Genomic DNA, 17862 nt, shown 5'->3' with positions numbered 1-17862 from the left:
GTAACCCCAAACCTGAGCCTACGGACTATTTTTCTGTCGCGGATGGATCCGGTTTGATGACAGGGCAGGAAGTGACGTATACAAAAATGCTCAGATCACTTCAAATCAGTTAAATACACAGAAAAAAATGTTGTTTTTTCTATTTATATGGATTTTTCTAATTGTAAAGCTGTTTTGATACGTTTTGTGGGTTTCCAGTAGTAGGGAGAACGGAGGTACTTCCGGGGGGCGAAGAGACCCGGAAGTTACGTTATGAAAATCTACGGATCACTTCAAATCAGTAAAATTAACTGATACAATGATTTAATTTCTTAGTGTAGACGGATTTTTTTGTGATTTTTAGCTGTTTTGATGTGCTTTATTGGGTACCAGTAGTGGGGATTGCGGGAGTACTTCCGGGGCGGGGACCCTAGGAGTGACAGGGCTAGCGCGCGCAGTTCGGATGGCGGAGGAGGGGAGGATGTGGAGGGACCGGCACGGGGCGGCCAGTGAGCTCTTCTCCTTCCTCAGCGGGTGAGTGTCACCGCCTAGGACACTGGAAGGAGAATGTCCCTTCTTCATTCTGTGGTAAACCATAGCAACCAATCATCACTGAGCTGACTTTATTGGTTGCTATGGGTTACTGTCATTTCTTGTTTACATTCTTTTTTTATTAACCACTTAAGAACCAGGACATTTTTTCCTGACATTTGTTGCTTACAAGTTCAACCACTTCAGCCCCGGACCATTTTGTAGCTAAAGGACCTGGCCACTCTGCGATTCGGCACTGCGTCGCTTTAACAGACAATTTCGCAGTCGTGCGACGTTGTTTTCCAAACAAAATTGGCGTCCCTTTTTCTCCCCACAAATAGAGCTTTCTTTTGGTGGTATTTGATCACCTCTGCGGTTTTTATTTTTTGCGCTATAAACAAAAATAGAGCGACAATTTTGAGAAAAAAAAAATATTTTTTACTTTTTCCTATAATAAATATCCCCCAAAAAATATATAATTTTTTTTTTCCTCAGTTTAGGCCGATACGTATTCTTCTACCTATGTTTGGTAAAAAAAAATCGCAATAAGCGTTTATTGATTGGTTTGCGCAAAAGTTATAGCGTTTACAAAATAGGGGATAGGTTTATGGCATTTTTATTAATATATATATTTTTTTTTTTACTAGTAATGGCGGCGATCAGCGATTTTTTTTTATCGTGACTGCGACATTATGGCGGACACATCGGACACTTTTGACGCTCTTTTGGGACCATTGTCATTTATACAGCGATCAGTGCTATAAAAACGCACTGATTACTGTGAAAATGACAGTGAAGGGGGTTAACCACTAGGGGGTGCTGTAGGGGTTAAGTGTGTCCTAATGTGTGATTCTTACTGTTAAGGGGTGTGGCTTGGCGTGTGACATCACTGATCCTCGTTCCCTATGACAGGGAACAGACGATCAGTGACAGGCTCACTAGGAAGCACGGGGAGAGGTTTGTTTACACTTACCTATCCCGGTTCTTCCTCTCTGTGACCCGATCGCAGGACACCGGCGGCGATCGGGTCCCGCTGTCACGGAGCTCAGGACCGGGTTGCGAGCGCGCCGCAGGCGGCGCGACCCACGGCTGGGCTCTTAGGCCCCATTCACACCTCCGCGACAAAACGCCTGCTGTCTATGAGATGGTTCACATCTCATAGACGCCGTACGCCTGCCGCCTGAAAAAAAGTCCCGGACCCTTTTTTTCAGGCGGCATTGGCGTTTGGCCATACAAAGCAATGGGAAGGATTTGTAAAAAAAAAAAAAAAAAGTTACACTATTCGTGGCAAAATACGCCGCGTACGCGGCGTTACTTGTCGCGGAGGTGTGAATGCAGCCTAACAGGCAACGTACCTGTACGTCCCTGTGCCCAGGTGTGCCGCTCTGCTGACGTATATCGTCGTGCGACGGTCCTTAACCCCTTCCATACCGGGGGGCACTTACGCACCTTCCTGCCCAGGCCAATTTTCAGCGCTGTCGCACTTTGAATGACAATTGCGCGGTCATGCTACACTGTACTTAAACATTTTTTTATCATTTTGTTCCCACAAATGGAGCTTTCTTTTGGTGGTATTTGATCACCTCTGCCATTTTTTTTTTTCTGCGCAACAACTAAAAAAAGACCAAACAATTTTGAAAAAAATTAAGTTTTTATTTTTTTCTGTTATTTTTTTTTGTGAATAAGTAAGTTTTCTTCTTCGATTACGAGCACTGATATGGCGGCACTGATGGGCACCGGTGAGGCGGCACTGATAGGCGGCACTGATGGGCACCGGTTAGGCGGCACTGATAGGTGGCACTGATGGGCACTTATAGGTGGCACTGATGGGCACTTATAGGTGGCACTGATGGGCACTTATAGGTGGCACTGATGGGCACTTATAGGTGGCACTGATGGGCACTTATAGGCGGCACTGATGGGCACTCAGGTGGCACTGATGGGCACTCATAGGCGACACTGATGGACACTCATGGGTGGCACTGATGGGTACTTATGGGTGGCACAGATAGGCACTCAGGCGGCACTGATGGGCACTCATAGGCGACACTGATGGGCACTCATGGGTGGCACTGATGGGTACTTATGGGTAGCACAGATGGGCACTTATAGGTAGACACTGGGCACTGGGCACTGAGGTGTGGCTCTGATGGACACTGAGGGGTGGCACTGATGGACACTGAGGGGTGGCACTGAGGGCATTGCTGGGCATCGCTTGTTTATCCCAGTGCCCCTGTTGCCAGTCAGTGCCCATTTGTGGGCACTGATTGGCATCTTTCTTATTTTTTTTTTACTGCCCCCTTCTCTGGTGGTCCAGTGTTGGCATCCGAGGGGGGGCTGCGTTGATAAACAATCAGCGCGAACCCCCCTGTCAGGAGAGCCGCCGATCGGCTCTCCTATACTCGCGTCTGTCAGACGCGAGTGAGGAAGAGCCGATCAACGGCTCTTCCTGTTTACATCGTGATCAGCTGTGATTGGACACGGCTGATCACGTGGTAAAGAGTCTCCGCCGGAGGCTCTTTACCGAGATCGGAGATGCAGGGTGTCGGACTGACACCCCGCATCACCGATCGCCGCGCAGCGCGCCCCCACAGGCGCACGGCGGCATGAAATCCACAAGGACGTCAATAGACGTCCTGTCAGGATTTCACAACCACTTCCCGGACGTCAATTGTCTATTGACCGGGCGGGAAGTGGTTAAGCGGTTAAATCAGCATTTTTTGCTAGAAAAAATTACTTGGAACCCCCCAAATATTATATATATATTTTATAAGCAGAGGCTCTAGAGAATAAAATGGTGGGTGTTGCAATTTTTTAATGGCACAGGGTATTTGTGCAGAGGTTTTTCTAACACATTTTTTTATTTTTTTAATGGTAAAAATTCACTTTAACAGAAAGTTTCTCAACCTTATTGCTGTAAAACACACTGATGGAGTTGGTTACAGAAGGATTTCTAAACTTCAATGTTCCAGTGAGCACTGTTGGGTCCATAATCCGGCCATAATCCGGAAGCGGAAAGAAAATCCTTTTGCCGCAAACCGGCCACAACCATGGTGATTTCTGAGAGAGGCGTGAAAAGAATTGTCAGATGCTACGTTCGGGTCTCGGATCTAGTAATCCGGAAGCAATGTCATGACGTCACTTCCCGGATTACTGGCATCATAACCACTTTAAACCCGCACGCCGTCACATGACGTCCAAAAAGGGGATCTGTTATCCTGGGTGGATGTCATATGACGTCCTGTACTTTGGGCGGGGATATCTGAATGATGGGTGCACCCAGAGGCATCATTCAGATATCATTTTCTTCCGGCGGCGATCCTGCGCACCAGAAGAATGATTATAGCGGCGGTTCCGCCCGCTTGATCGTTCTTATAGGTGGCGGGAGGGGACATCCCCCCCCCCCCCTCCCACCGCCATCCGGTGCTTCTCCGGGCTCTCCCGTCCCATCGGGGGCCCGGAGAGAAGATTGCCGTCCGCCGGATGTGCAGCATAGAGATGACTGGTGACCGGATGGTCATCTCTATGACTGTCGGAGGCCCGGGCGCGATGTGATGACGTCACGCCCGGGTATCCGTAAGTAAACAAACCGCAATTGTGGCTAGTAAGCATGAGGTCGGTGAAATTTTTTTCCCGATCTTTCTTTCCAGCCTGGAGGAGAGATGTGGGGTCTTATTGACCCCCCCCCCCGCATCTCTCCATAAAGAGGACCTGTCACACACTATTCCTATTACAAGGGATGTTTACATTCCTTGTAATAGGAATAAAAACGATCGGAAAAAAAAAAGTGTAATAAATAAATAAATAAATAAAAATTAAAACGCCCCTGTCCCCGGTAGCTTGCGCTCAGAAGCAAACGCACACGTAAGTCCCGCCCACGTATGTAAACGCCGTTCAAACCACACACGTGAGGTGTCGCCGCGTGCGTTAGAGCGTGTGCAGCAATTCTAGCACTAGACCTCCTCTGTGACTCTAAACTGGTAACCTGTAAAAATGTTAAAGCGTCGCCTATGGAGATTTTTAAGTAACGAAGTTTGGTGCCATTCCATGAGTGTGCGCAATTTTAAAGCGTGACGTGTTGGGTATCTATTTACTCGGCGTAACATCATCTTTCCCATTTTACAAAAAAATCGGGCTAACTTTACTCTTTTGTTATTTTTTAATTCATGAAACCATTTTTTTTTTTACAAAAAAAAAAAGGCTTTTGAAAAATGATTGCGCAAATACTGTGCAGGATAAAAAGTTGCAATCACCGCCATTTTATTCCCTAGGGTGTCTGCTAAAAAAAAAAAACATATATAATGTTTGGGGGTTCTGAGTAATTTTCTAGCAAAAGAATGAGGATTTGTACATGTAGGAGAGAAGTGCCAGGATAGGCCCGGTATGGAGGTGGGTTTTAAAGCCTGGTATTGAAGGGGTTAAAGGCGCCAGTTTAAAAAAAATTAAAATAAAGTATTCAAAAATGCCGATCTTGACGTTTTGAATACTTTGAAGTGCAGTGGAGGGGTTTGGGGTCTTATAGACCCCAGATCTCTCTATAAAGAGGACCTGTCGCATGCCTATTACTATCACAAGGGATGTTTACATTCCTTGTGACACCAATAACAGTGATAAAAAATATGTAAGAGGACAGTGTAAAAAAATTTTTTTCAATGTACAAAATATTGGGCAATAGAGGTGGCTGAAATATCGGTATCGTATCGGCACAGAAAAAAAAACAATATCGGTCGACCCCCTACTTCCCAACCAGTGTCTTTAGTACAGTGACAGTGCATATTTTTAGCACCGATCACTGTATTCGTGTCTCTGGTTCCCACAAAGTATCAAAAGTGTCAGTTGGTGTCCGCTGGAACATGACAGTCCCACTATAAGTCGCTGATCGCCACCATTACTAGTAAACAAAAAAAAAATATATATTTATATCCCATGTAGACGCTATAACTTTTACGCAAACCAGTCAATATACACTTATTGGGATTTTTTTATCCAAAAACAATGTAGCAGAATATACTTTGGCCTAATGTATGAAGAAATTTAGATTTTTTTTTTATTTATTTTTTTATTGGATGTTTTAACCACTTGCCGACCGCCGCACGCAGATGTGCGTCGACAACGTGGCACGGGCAGGCAAATGGACGTACCTGTACGTCCCTTTAACCACTTAACGACCGCCGCACGACGATACACGTCGGCAGAATGGCACGGCTGGGCAGATCAACGTACCGGTACGTCCTTTACATCTACCCAGCCGTGGGTCGCGGGCGCGCGCCCGCGACCCGATCGCCGCTGGGGTCCCGCGATCGGTCCCCGGGAAATGAAGAACGGAGAGAGCCGCGTGTAAACACGGCTTCACTGTGGCGGCTGCATCGATCGTGTCATGCCCTTTATAGGGAGACACAATCGATGACGTCACGCCTACAGCCACACCCCCCTACAGTTGTAAACACACACTAGGTGAAACATAACTCCTTCAGCGCCCCCTTGTGGTTAACTCCCAAACAGCAATTGTCATTTTCACAGTAAACAGTGCATTTTAAATGCATTTTTTTGCTGTGAAAATGACAATGGTCCCAAAAATGTGTCAAAATTGTCTGAAGTGTCCGCCATAATGTCGCAGTCACAAGAAAAATCGCTGATCGCCACCATTAGTAGTAAAAAAAAAAAAAAAATTTATAAAAATACAATAATACTATCCCCTATTTTGTAAACGCTATAAATTTTGCGCAAACCAACCGATAAACGCTTATTGCGATTTTTATTTTTTTTACCAAAAATATGTAGAAGAATATGCATCGGCCTAAACTGAGGAATTTTTTTTTATATATATATTTTTGGGGGATATTTGTTATAGCAAAAAGTAAAAAATATTAAATTTTTTTCAAAATTGTCGCTCTATTTTTGTTTATAGCGCAAAACATAAAAACCGCAGAGGTGATCAAATACCACCAAAAGAAAGCTCTATTTGTGGGGAAAAAAGGACAACAATTTTGTTTGGGAGCCACGTCGCACGACCGCGCAATTGTCAGTTAAAGCGACGCAGTGCCGAATCGCAAAAAGAGGCCAGGTCCTTTACCTGCATTTTGGTCCGGGGCTTAAGTGGTTAAATTTGCCGCCCAGGGTCTCGATGTTGTAAACAAGGCATTCCCCTATTCTGCCTAGTGACATGTCACTGATCTCACCGTTTCTGTGATGTGTCACTGGTAGTCACGCCCCCTAACAGTAAGAATCACTCCCTAGGTCACACTTAACCCCTTTAGCGCCACCTAGTGGTTAACCCCTTCACTGCCAGTGTCATTTACAGTAACCAGTGCATTTGTATAGCACTGATCGCTGTAAAAATGACAATGGTGTCAAAAGTGTCCGGTGTGTCCGCCATAATGTCGCAGTCACAATAAAAATCGCTGATCGCCGCCATTACTAGTAAAAAAATAAAATTATTAATAAAAATGCCGTAAAACTATCCCCTATTTTGTAGACGTTATAACTTTTGCGCAAACCAATCAATAAACGCTTATTGCAATTTTTTTTTAACTTTTTTTTTTTTACCAATAATAGGTAGAAGAATACGTATCGGCGTAAACTGAGGAAAAAAAATGTTTTAAAATATATTTGGGGATATTTATTATAGCAAAAAGTAAAAAATATTACATTTTTTTAAAAATTGTCGCTCTATTTTTGTTTATAGCGCAAAAAATAAAAACCGCAGAGGTGATCAAATACCACCAAAAGAAAGCTCTATTTGTGGGGGAAAAAAATTGCGTCAATTTTGTTTGGGAGCCACGTCGCACGACCGCGCAATTGTCGGTTAAAACGACGCAGTGCCGGATCGCAAAAAATGCTTTGGTCCGGGGCTGAAGTGGTTAAAGGCGCCAGTTTTAAAAAATAAAGGGCCATATTCTTAAACAAGTTACGTAGGCGTATCAGCAGATACGCCTACGTAAGTCCGTTTCCCATGTTTAAGTGTATTCTCAAACTGAGATACACTTAAACATGCCTAAGATACGACGGCTTTCGCCGTTGTATCTTAGGCTGCAATATTTACGCTGACCGCTAGGTGGCGGTCAGCGTAGAATATGCAAATGACTAGTCACGCCGATTCTCTAACGTACGCTTGCCCGCCGTAGTGTTTTAACGTCGTTTCCGTAAGCGATACGTGGCGTAAAGATAAAGATGCCCCCTAGGTGGCGTACTCAATGTTAAGTATGGCCGTTGATCCCGCGTCGAAATTTCAAAATTTAACGTCGTTTGCGTAAGTCGTCCGTGAATGGCGCTGGACGCCATTTACGTTACAGTCAAAACAAATGACGTCCGTGAGACGTCATTTAGCGCAATGCACGTCGGGTAATTTACCCGACGGAGCATGCGCATTACGATCGGCGCGGGAGCGCGCCTAATTTAAATGATCCACGCCCCCTGCCAGGATCATTTGAATTAGGATGGCTTGCGCGGGTGGACTTTACGCGACGCCGCCGCAAGTTTACAGGTAAGTGGTTTGTGAATCAGGCACTTGCCACTTAAACTTGCGGCGGAGTAACGTAAAGTACATACGTTCCGCCGCCTTAGATGTATAAGAATATGGCCCAAAGTATTCAAAAACGCCGATCTTGACGTTTTGAATTCTTTAAAGTGCAGAGGTGGGATTTGGTGTCTTAAAGACCCCAGATCTCTCTATAAAGAGTACCTGTCGCATGCCTATTACTATCACAAGAGATGTTTACATTCCTTGTGACACCAATAACCGTTATAAAAAATATGTAAAAGGACAGTGTCAGAAATTAGTTTTTTCAATGTACAAAATCTCAGCAAATAATATCGTCAGGAGAGGTGGCTAAAATATCGGTATCGTATCGGCACAGAAAATACAATATCGATCGATCCCTACTTCCCAACCAGTGTCATTAGTACAGTGACAGTGCATATTTTTAGCACCGATCACTGTATTTGTGTCACTGGTTCCCACAAAGTATCAAAAGTGTCAGTTAGTATCCAATGGTCTGCCCTAACATCACAGTCTTATTATAAGCCACTGATCGCCACCATTACTAGTAAAACAAATATATCCTATAGTTTGTAGACGCTATAACTATTACGCAGACCAATAAATATACACTTATTGGGATTTTTCCCTCCCAAATAATGTAGCAGAATACACTTTGGCCTAAATGTATGAAGAAATTTAGATTTTATATGGCTGGATTCATAAAGACGTGCCTAACGTTAGGCAGGCGTAGCGTATCTCATACACGCTATGCCGCCGTAAGTTAGAGAGGCAAGTGCTGTATTCACAAAGCACTTGCGTCCTAAGTTGCGGCGGCGTAGCGTAAATGTGCCAGCGTAAGCGCGCCTAATTCAAATTGTGATGAGGTGGGCGTGTTTTATGCTAATGAATCGTGACTTGACGTTTTGAACGAACGGCGCATGCGCCGTCCGTGGACGTAACCGAGTGCGCATGCTCCAAATTACGCCGCAAAGACTTATTGGTTTCGACGTGAACGTAAATTACGCCCAGCCCCATTCACGGACGACTTACGGAATACGACGTAAAAAGTTAAAAATTCGACGCGGTTCCGACGTCCATACTTAAAGCGGATGTGCCACGGGAAAAAATATTAAAAGCCAGCAGCTACAAATACTGCAGCTGCTGACTTTTAATATTAGGACACTTACCTGTCCTGGAGTCCAGTGCCGATCGCAGCAGATGACGAGCGATCGCTCGTCACTCTGCTGCTCCCCCCGCCATCCACGCTGAGGGAACCAGGAAGTGAAGCGCTGCGGCTTCACTGCCCGGTTCCCTACGGCGCATGCGCGAGTCGCGCCGCGCCCACCGATTGGCTCCCGCTGTGTGCTGGGAGCCGAGTGTTCCCAGCACACAACGGGGGACAGACGGGATGTGACAGAATGCCCGTCTTTTGCCCGTGAATGCCGGGCCGGAAGTGGGTGCAAATACCTGTCTTTAGACAGGTATCTGCACCCCCCTCCCCCCTGAAAGGTGTCAAATGTGACACCGGAGGGGGGGAGGGTTCCGATCAGCGGGACTCCACTTTAGGGTGGAGCTCCGCTTTAACATTGGCTGCGCCATCTTTTTGGTGGAATATCTTTAGGCCTAAAAAAACGCCTTACGTAAACGGCGTATCTTTACTGCGACGGGCAAGCGTACGTTCGTGAATAGGCGTATCTCGCTGATTTACGCATTCTAGGCGTAAATCAGCGTACACGCCCCTTAGCGGCCGGCGTAAATAGACAGCTAAGATACGACGGCGCGGGCGGTCGTATCTTAGCTAGATTTAAGTGTATCTCAATTTGAGAATACACTTAAATATACAACGGCGCAGATTCGGAGTTACGACGGCGTATCTACTGATACGCCGGCGTAACTCTACGTGAATCTGGCTATAAATGTTTTATTTATTAGATGTTTTACAGCAGAATATATATATATATATATTTTTTTAATTGTCAGTCTTTTTTACATTTACAGTGGAACCTCGGATTGCGAGTAACACAGTTAAGGAGCGTTTCGCAATACGAGCGCTGTATTTTGAAAAATCCTAAATTGGTTTGCGAGTGTTCTCTCGTAAAAGCAGGATTCAGGCCAAAGCGGTGTGCAGTACCGCGTTTGGCCTGAGGTGGGGGGGTGTCCGTTCGGAAATGCTCGGAAATACTACGTTCCCGAGCCTTTCTGAGGTCAGCTGAGCTGTCCTTGGGCCTTTCCAGCTGTTTCCGAGGCTCTCCGGCGCCCCACCCCACCTCTGGCCGCATGCAGTATTGCATGCCATTGAAGTAAATGCGGAACAAATTATTTTCGTTTCCCATGACTTCAATGGGGAAACTCGCTTTCATATACGAGTATTTTGGATTACGAGCATTCTCCTGGAACGGATTATGCTCGTAATCCGAGGTTTCACTGTATAGCGTAAAAAATAAAAAACGCAAAGGTGATCAAATACCACCAAAAGAAAGCTCTATTTGTGGGGGAAAAAAAGAAAGGACGTCATTTTGGGGACAGTGTCGCACGACTGTACAATTATCTGCGTAGCGGTGCCGCATCGAAAAAAAAAACGGCCTGGCCATTAAGAGGGGGGTCTATCTTCCGGAGTGGTTAACTTTCTATAAAAATTCAGCAATGGCAACTCCCAGTTCACCTTTTAGGCACAGACTTGTGGAAAATTTGGTTTAGGAGGGTTTGTAGATATTTAAAATCTTAAGAAAATATTAATCTGAAATGAATTGTTATTCTTTCTCTTGCAGTATCTGTAAGGAAGTGAAGAAAGAGAGGCAGCAGGACCCTTTTATCTACAAGGTATGTGCTGGGTATTCCTATTTTCTTTCTCCTTTTATATAGCACCAACTTAGTCTGTGGTGCAGAGAACTTGGAGCTGTTCAGGTCCAACATTCACAAGGGAATCAGGGGGCTTCAGTAACCAAAACTGCAGTGTTTTATCCTCATGACACGTCACAGCAAACACCTCCATGGTTAACAGAGGACAGAATTAAAATTAGACTTTGGAAACTTAACATTAATCTCCGGGGACCAGATGGCTTGCACCCGAGGGTACTTGGGGAACTCAGTTATGTAATTGCCAGACCATTGTTCCTAATTTTTACTAAGGCCTCGTACACACGACGGGACACGCGGACCGTTTTCATCGGACATGTCCGCTGGCGGATTTTGGTCTGATGGCTGTACACACCATCAGACCAAATTTCCTGCGGACAGCGAACCCGGTGACGTGGCCGCGACGATGACGCGGCGACGTGCGCGACCCTGGAAGGTCAATGCTTCCACGCATGCGTCGAATCACTTTGACGCATGCGAGGGCTTTCGGCCGAGCGGACATGTCCGGTGAGTCGTACAGACGACCGAACATGTCCGACGGACAGGCTTCCAGCCGACATGTTTCTTAGCATGCTAAGAAACATTTGTCCGCTGGAAACCTGTCCGATCCGCCCGAAAATTGTCCGGTCGTCCTGCTGTGATTCAGAGTCGCCGCCATTTTGTTGTAGCCGCGGCTCAAACCAGAAGTTTCTGTGACTGTGGAGGCTGCAAATGGGCGCCATAAACAAGGTGAGGTTGCAGATGGGCACAGTGAGGCTGCATATGGGCATTGTTTACCAGTAGCTGCTGCATTTCCCACCCTAGGCTTATACTCAAGTCAATACGTTTTCCCATTTTTTTGTGGTAAAATTAGGTGCCTCGGCATATATTCGGGTATATCTGGTAATTTATTCATAAATGACCTGGAGGATGGGATAAACAGCTCAATCTGTATTAGTTGGACTACTTTTTTTTATATACAAATTTTAACAAAACAAAATAACTGCGAACAGTAAATATATTTTAAAAATATACAGTATATTTATTGTGCTACGAAAACCCTGAGGGAAGACTGGACCGAGGAGAAGCTGTCGGAACCAGCGTGGAACGCATATGGCGCCGATATCGGAACTGACATCAGCGTGATGCGCCGCTGGATGGATGCCTGGGTGTGGGCTTCCTTCTTTCTCACAGTGCGCCACCCAGTGGATTCAGGACAGCATTGTTCTCGTGTCCTCCTACATGTCAGCAGTCGCTGTCTCTAGTGGTTGCCGGCGGTATTGTGACGTGTCCGGTCACTTCCTGCTTCTCAGTCTCAGGGTGGGACAACAGAAGTATCTCAACAGCATTGTTTACCTGGGAGTTTTTCCTCACCTACGCATCGTCGTCATGCCGGTAACTGATCGGAAGGGAGCAATGATCGGTGCCCGCCTCTCCTATGTCAGTGGCGGCTGCAGGGAGCACGGTATTCCCAGAGATGGATCGTCCAACCAGGAAGTGCCGGATGAGGCCCATTCTGTATTACTGAGAAGAGCACCCTATGGGCAGGGCTGGACTGGGACAGAAATGTGGCCCTGGACTTCATCCAGACTGGCCCACTTTGACAGATCTCTTCCATGGCAGCCGGACAACTCCCACACACCCCCCCCCCAGCCACCCAAGCCCCCTCTCCCCCTTCACTAGCCACTAGCCGTTCTACTTTATTAGAGTAGAACGGCTGGTACTGGTACTCTTATAGGCAATACCAGTGGGGAAGCTAGACATTATTTCACCCGGGGCAAAGAATCAGTTCGGTGCCCCCCTGCTTACGAGACAAGATTAGGCAGAAGTGAGAAACTCCCAGGCCATAGCTGTTGAGTCAGCTGTCTGTCCCCTCCCCCCATGCTCCTCTGTCGTCCCCCCTGCTCCTCTGGTCCTCCCCCCTGCTTCTTTGTTCCCCCCAGGTGAGCGCTGCGGGGAGGGAGAGACAGAGGAGCGAAGGGACGCGGCATTCCCCTGTCACTGAAGCGGGCCCACTGAGCCATTGGCCCACCGGGAAACTCCCTGTAGTCCCAATGGCCAGTCCATCCCTGCCTATGGGTGACTGTTAGGATAGTTTTTGTGCCCCCCCCCCCACCATGTAATATGACAGGCCATGTTCTCTCATGTAAGATGATTGGCCATGTCCTTAGTACAGGGTTAAAAAAAAAATCAAATTTTTTCCCAGCCCTACGTATATTATTATTCTATGCCAGGAAATTAAGGGGTTGTAAAGAGTGGCCCCGATCATGTTACTATCATGTTACAGAGTGGCCCCGATCACTAATCAGAGGCAGTGAGACATTGTCCCGATGCTCGGCTGCAGAGATCGGGAAATGTCTCCCTGCCTGTGGTTAGCGCAGCGCCGTGCCGACTTCCTGGTGGGCTCTGCACGTGGGCTGTGCCAACACGCAGAGCTCATCCCTAGTGTTTGCTGTGAGGAAAGAGGGAGGGGGACTCCTCCAGCAGCCCCCCCACTTGCTGATAAGACTTTACTGATGAGAAGTTTGAATACACCTGACCTGTGTGTGTGTTGTCATTGGACATTTTAACCCGCCCGGAATCCAAGAGTGGGGGGAAGTGTCTCGGCGTTGGATATCTGTGTAACTTGTGCTTGAATAAAGTTAGTCTGCTGTTTTTTTCCCCCCCTACACTGTGTGTTGCGGCTGGTGACTGGGTGAGCTAAGGGGTCTTGGGTTGTGCTGGTTCTGGACATAGGAAGCATTTACGGGGGACATAGTCCTGTTAAGGACGAGGGTTCATCACAATGTGTTTTTTTTTTTGTTTTTTTGTTATTATAGTAACACTTTTAAATGTGATCTAAAAAAACTGTTCTTTTTCCTTTTCATTTTAGGATGACCTGCAGGTTCACTTGGTTAATCCAGGCCAATGCAAGTCACTGGAAGGTTTCTGGGGTGGAGGTGAAATGGCTTTCGTTATGGAGGGAAAGGTACGGTGCCCTGAAAACACGATGATGTATTCATGTTTGAGAACAATAAGCACATATAAAGGATGTACTGAAAGCACATTAAATGCATTTAAGTAGAACTATAGACATTTTGGATAGAGTAAGGGAGGGTTATAACTAGGGTTGTCCCGATACCACTTTTTTGAGACCGAGTACCGATACTTTTTTTTTAATGTCATGTGACAGTGGCAGTATTTTTTTTTTTTTTTTACAATTTTATTTTACTTTTGGGGGGGGGGGGTGGATTATCAGTGTGTGTGTGTGTGTGTGTGTTTTTTTTTTTTTCTTTATTATTTACATTTTTTTTTCTTTATTATTTATTGCAATTTTTTTTTATCAGCCCTGTTGGGGGTCTTTGGTGAGATATCATGGGTCTTAACAGACCTCTGACATCTCCTCTTTGAGACAGAGAAAGGGACTAAGGACACATATTTCCCAGTCCCTTTCTCTGCAGCCTCAGCTGAAATGAATGGAGAGAAGCTCCTCTCCATTCACAAACTGAAGCATCGTAAACACAGGTTACGATGCTCAGTTATGTGAATGGACAGAGTCAGTGATCACTGACTCTGTCCATTCGGAAAAGGTAGGAGCCGGAATTGGCGGCTCCTACCTCCGGCACGGAGGGGGGAGAAGACGGCGCGGAGGGGGCAGCACATGGAGCGCGCGGGGGGGGGGGGGAAGGCAGCACACGGAGCACGGGGGGAGGAGAAGGAGAGGGCAGCACACGGAGCACGGGGGGAGGAGAAGGAGAAGGCAGCACACGGAGCACGGGGGGAGGAGAAAGAGAAGGCAGCACACGGAGCACGGGGGGAGGAGAAGGCAGCACACGGAGCACGGGGGGGAGGAGAAGGAGAAGGCAGCACACGGAGCACGGGGGGAAGGAGAAGGCAGCACACGGAGCATGGCGGGGGGGAGGAGAAGGAGAAGGCAGCACACGGAGCATGGCGGGGGGGGGGAGAAGGAGAAGGCAGCACACGGAGCATGGCGGGGGGGGGAGAAGGAGAAGGCAGCACACGGAGCATGGCGGTGGGGGGGAGAAGGAGAAGGCAGCACACGGAGCACGGGGGGAGGAGAAGGAGAAGGCAGCACACGGAGCACGGGGGGGAGGAGAAGGAGAAGGCAGCACACGGAGCATGGCGGGGGGGGGGGAGGAGGAGAAGGCAGCACACGGAGCATGGCGGTGGGGGGGAGAAGGAGAAGGCAGCACACGGAGCATGGCGGTGGGGGGGAGAAGGAGAAGGCAGCACACGGAGCATGGCGGTGGGGGGGAGAAGGAGAAGGCAGCACACGGAGCCCAGGTATCGGGTGAGGCATCGGAGCATTTACCCCGAGTACAAGTACTCGGGGAAATGCTTGGTATCGGTACCGATACTAGTATTGGTATCGGGACATCCCTAGTTATAACCCCTGTCAGTTTTTTTTTCACCATCTCTGTCCCATTGTGGAGATTTTCCTTCACTTCCTGTCTCAGCCAAACAGGAAGTGAAAGGAAATCCCTGTAAATTAAGGGAATTCCAGGTCACCAGAACTAGTGTCCCCATTGGAAGATTTCCCCTCTTCCTTAATACCGTATTTTCACCGCCGCTTCCGGGTATGTCTTTTGTGGGACTGGGCGTTCCTATCTGATTGACAGGCTTCCGACCGTCGCATACAGCGCATCACGAGTTGCCGAAAGAAGCCGAACGTCGGTGCGGCTCTATACGGCGCCTGCGCACCGACGTTCGGCTTCTTTCGGCAACTCGTGACGCGCAGTATGCGACGGTCGGAAGCCCGTCAATCAATTAGGAACGCCCAGTCCCGCAGAAGACATACCCGGAAGCGGCGGTGAAAATAAGGTATGTACGGGGATAAAAAAAAAAAAAAACCAGCCGATTGTCATGATAAACTCGGCTGAATGTAATGTTAAAAATTTATTTTTTGGGTCAACCCCCGCTTTAAGTGTTTTTTTTTTCTTACTTTGAAAATGAGTGTATTTCATCGTTTTTTTTTACTATTTCCTGTTCTCCATAAATTGCCATCCTGCTGATTTTAAAAGTAAAAAAACCACATCCCTGGGCTCCCGTTCAGGCCTCGTACACACGACCAAACATGTCCGCTGAAACTGGTCTGCGGACCAGTTTCCGCGGACATGTTCGGTCGTCTGTATGGCCGACCGGACCGTTTTCCAGCGGACATTTGTCCAGGCCGACCGTTTTCCGGCGGACAAAAATTTCTTAGCATGCTAAGAAACTTGTCCGCTGGAACGATGTCCGCCGGACATGTCCAATGGTCAGTATGAACGAATGGACATGTCCGCTGGCCCGAGAACCCGCGCATGACGTCGAAGTGATTCGACGCATGCGTGGAAGCATTTAACTTCCGGGTTCGCGCACGTCGCCGCGTCATCGTCGCCTTCACGTCGTCGTCACGTCACCGCGTATTCTGTCCGCGCGGATTTTGGTTTGATGGTGTGTACAACCATCAGACCAAAATCTCAGAGCGGACATGTCCGATGAAAACGGTCCGCGGACCATTTTCATCGGACAGATCCGGTCGTGTGTACGAGGCCTCAGATGTGCATGTCATTAGTCCATCCATGTAGCTGCTGTTTTCTTTAATATTTCCTGTTCTTCATAAATCGGCATCCTGCTCATTTCAAAAGTGAAAAAACGCATCCCTGGGATCTCCTTTTTAGCCCCCGTTCACACCTAGGCGTATATACGCCTGTAGTGCGACGCCGCTGCAGTCCCGAGACGCCAGAGGGATGATTTTACATTGCCCTCTATGGAGATGGTTCACATCTCCACGCCTGCCGCCTGAAAAAAAGTCCCGGACCTTTTTTTCAGGCGGCTTTCGGCGTTCGGCATAGGAGATGTGAAACATCTCCATAGAGGGGGTGAAGGCTGCATTCACAATCGTGGCGTTTTGTCGCCGCAAATCGCGGGACAAAACGCCGCGATTTTGTACGCCAAGGTGTGAATGCAGCCTTAGATGTACAATTTCCAGGGAAAGAGCACCATCCAGTGGCCATCAGGAAAGAACATGCTTGTCTATAGGGATGCTGGGGATGTGTTCCTTCACTCAGGCTCACCCCTGCTTACATTCTCTGCTCTTTGAGCATCTGAATGGGTGGCTACCAGGGGAGATGAAAAGAGCAACAAATTAATTGAATGCAGATGGAACAATTCTAAAGTATTTCTGAGAACTAAATGTACACAGAATTTTAAATCTGCGGGATGAATTGAAACCAGAAGCATATCTGTCATTTTTGTGTTTTTTTTTTTTTTACTTTTGGTTATGCTTTAAGTGATCTCCTGTACCTGTTCTTTTCCAGCCTTTTAAAGTAGATGAAGAAAATTTGGACAAATCCCAGGACAGTTACAGCCATTCATTCAATGTCCCTGTGGAGGAGTCCTGCCTACCATTGCCGCTGTCCTCCGTGAAAGCCAGGTATGTCTGTCATTTCCTGCTTTCCTTTCCCTGGTAATCTGAATTGGGGGACACGCCTGGCCTGTAGAATTCATTTTCTTAGGCATGCATCATGTGTCTTCTGTAGCTCTTTGGTTAAATCTAGGGTTGTCCCGATACCACTTTTTTAGGACTGAGTACAAGTACCGATACTTTTTTTCAAGTACTCGCCGATACCGAATACCGATACTTTTTTTAAATGTGTCCCCAAATGCAGCCATGTCCCCCAACATATGCAGCCATGTGCCCCCCATATATGCAGCCATGTGCCCCCCATATATGCAGCCATGTCCCCCCCATATGCAGCCATGTCCCCCCCATATGCAGCCATGTCCCCCCCCCCCATATGCAGCCATGCCCCCCCCCATATGCAGCCATGCCCCCCCCCCATATGCAGCCATGTCCCCCCCCCCATATGCAGCCATGTCCCCCCCCCATATCCAGCCATGTCCCCCCCCCATATCCAGCCATGTCCCCCCCCCATATCCAGCCATGTCCCCCCCATATGCAGCCATGTCCTCCCCATATGCAGCCATGTCCCCCCTTATATATGCAGCCATGTCCCCCTTACCGTACATGCTGCCGCATCCCCGCTGCCGCGCCG

The 17862-nt window shown here is 47.5% G+C and overlaps 1 protein-coding gene across 1 annotated transcript in view; it reads left to right on the top strand.

The window, feature by feature from the left end:
- The first annotated feature begins 413 nt into the window (after positions 1-413).
- The window catches only part of ZWILCH (zwilch kinetochore protein), a 102067-nt gene continuing 84618 nt past the window's right edge, over positions 414-17862 (top strand). Inside the window, exons 1-4 of the mRNA XM_040342255.1 lie at positions 414-513; positions 10759-10810; positions 13698-13793; positions 17125-17240. Of these exons, the coding sequence (XP_040198189.1) occupies positions 443-513; positions 10759-10810; positions 13698-13793; positions 17125-17240 (335 nt within the window). The 5' untranslated portion in view covers positions 414-442. The remainder of the gene's footprint in view (positions 514-10758; positions 10811-13697; positions 13794-17124; positions 17241-17862) is intronic.

This window comes from Rana temporaria, chromosome 3 (assembly GCF_905171775.1).
Source record: "Rana temporaria chromosome 3, aRanTem1.1, whole genome shotgun sequence".
Taxonomy (NCBI): domain Eukaryota; kingdom Metazoa; phylum Chordata; class Amphibia; order Anura; family Ranidae; genus Rana; species Rana temporaria.
Note: the sequence above shows the minus strand (reverse complement) of the source record. Positions and strands in the feature narration are given on the sequence as shown.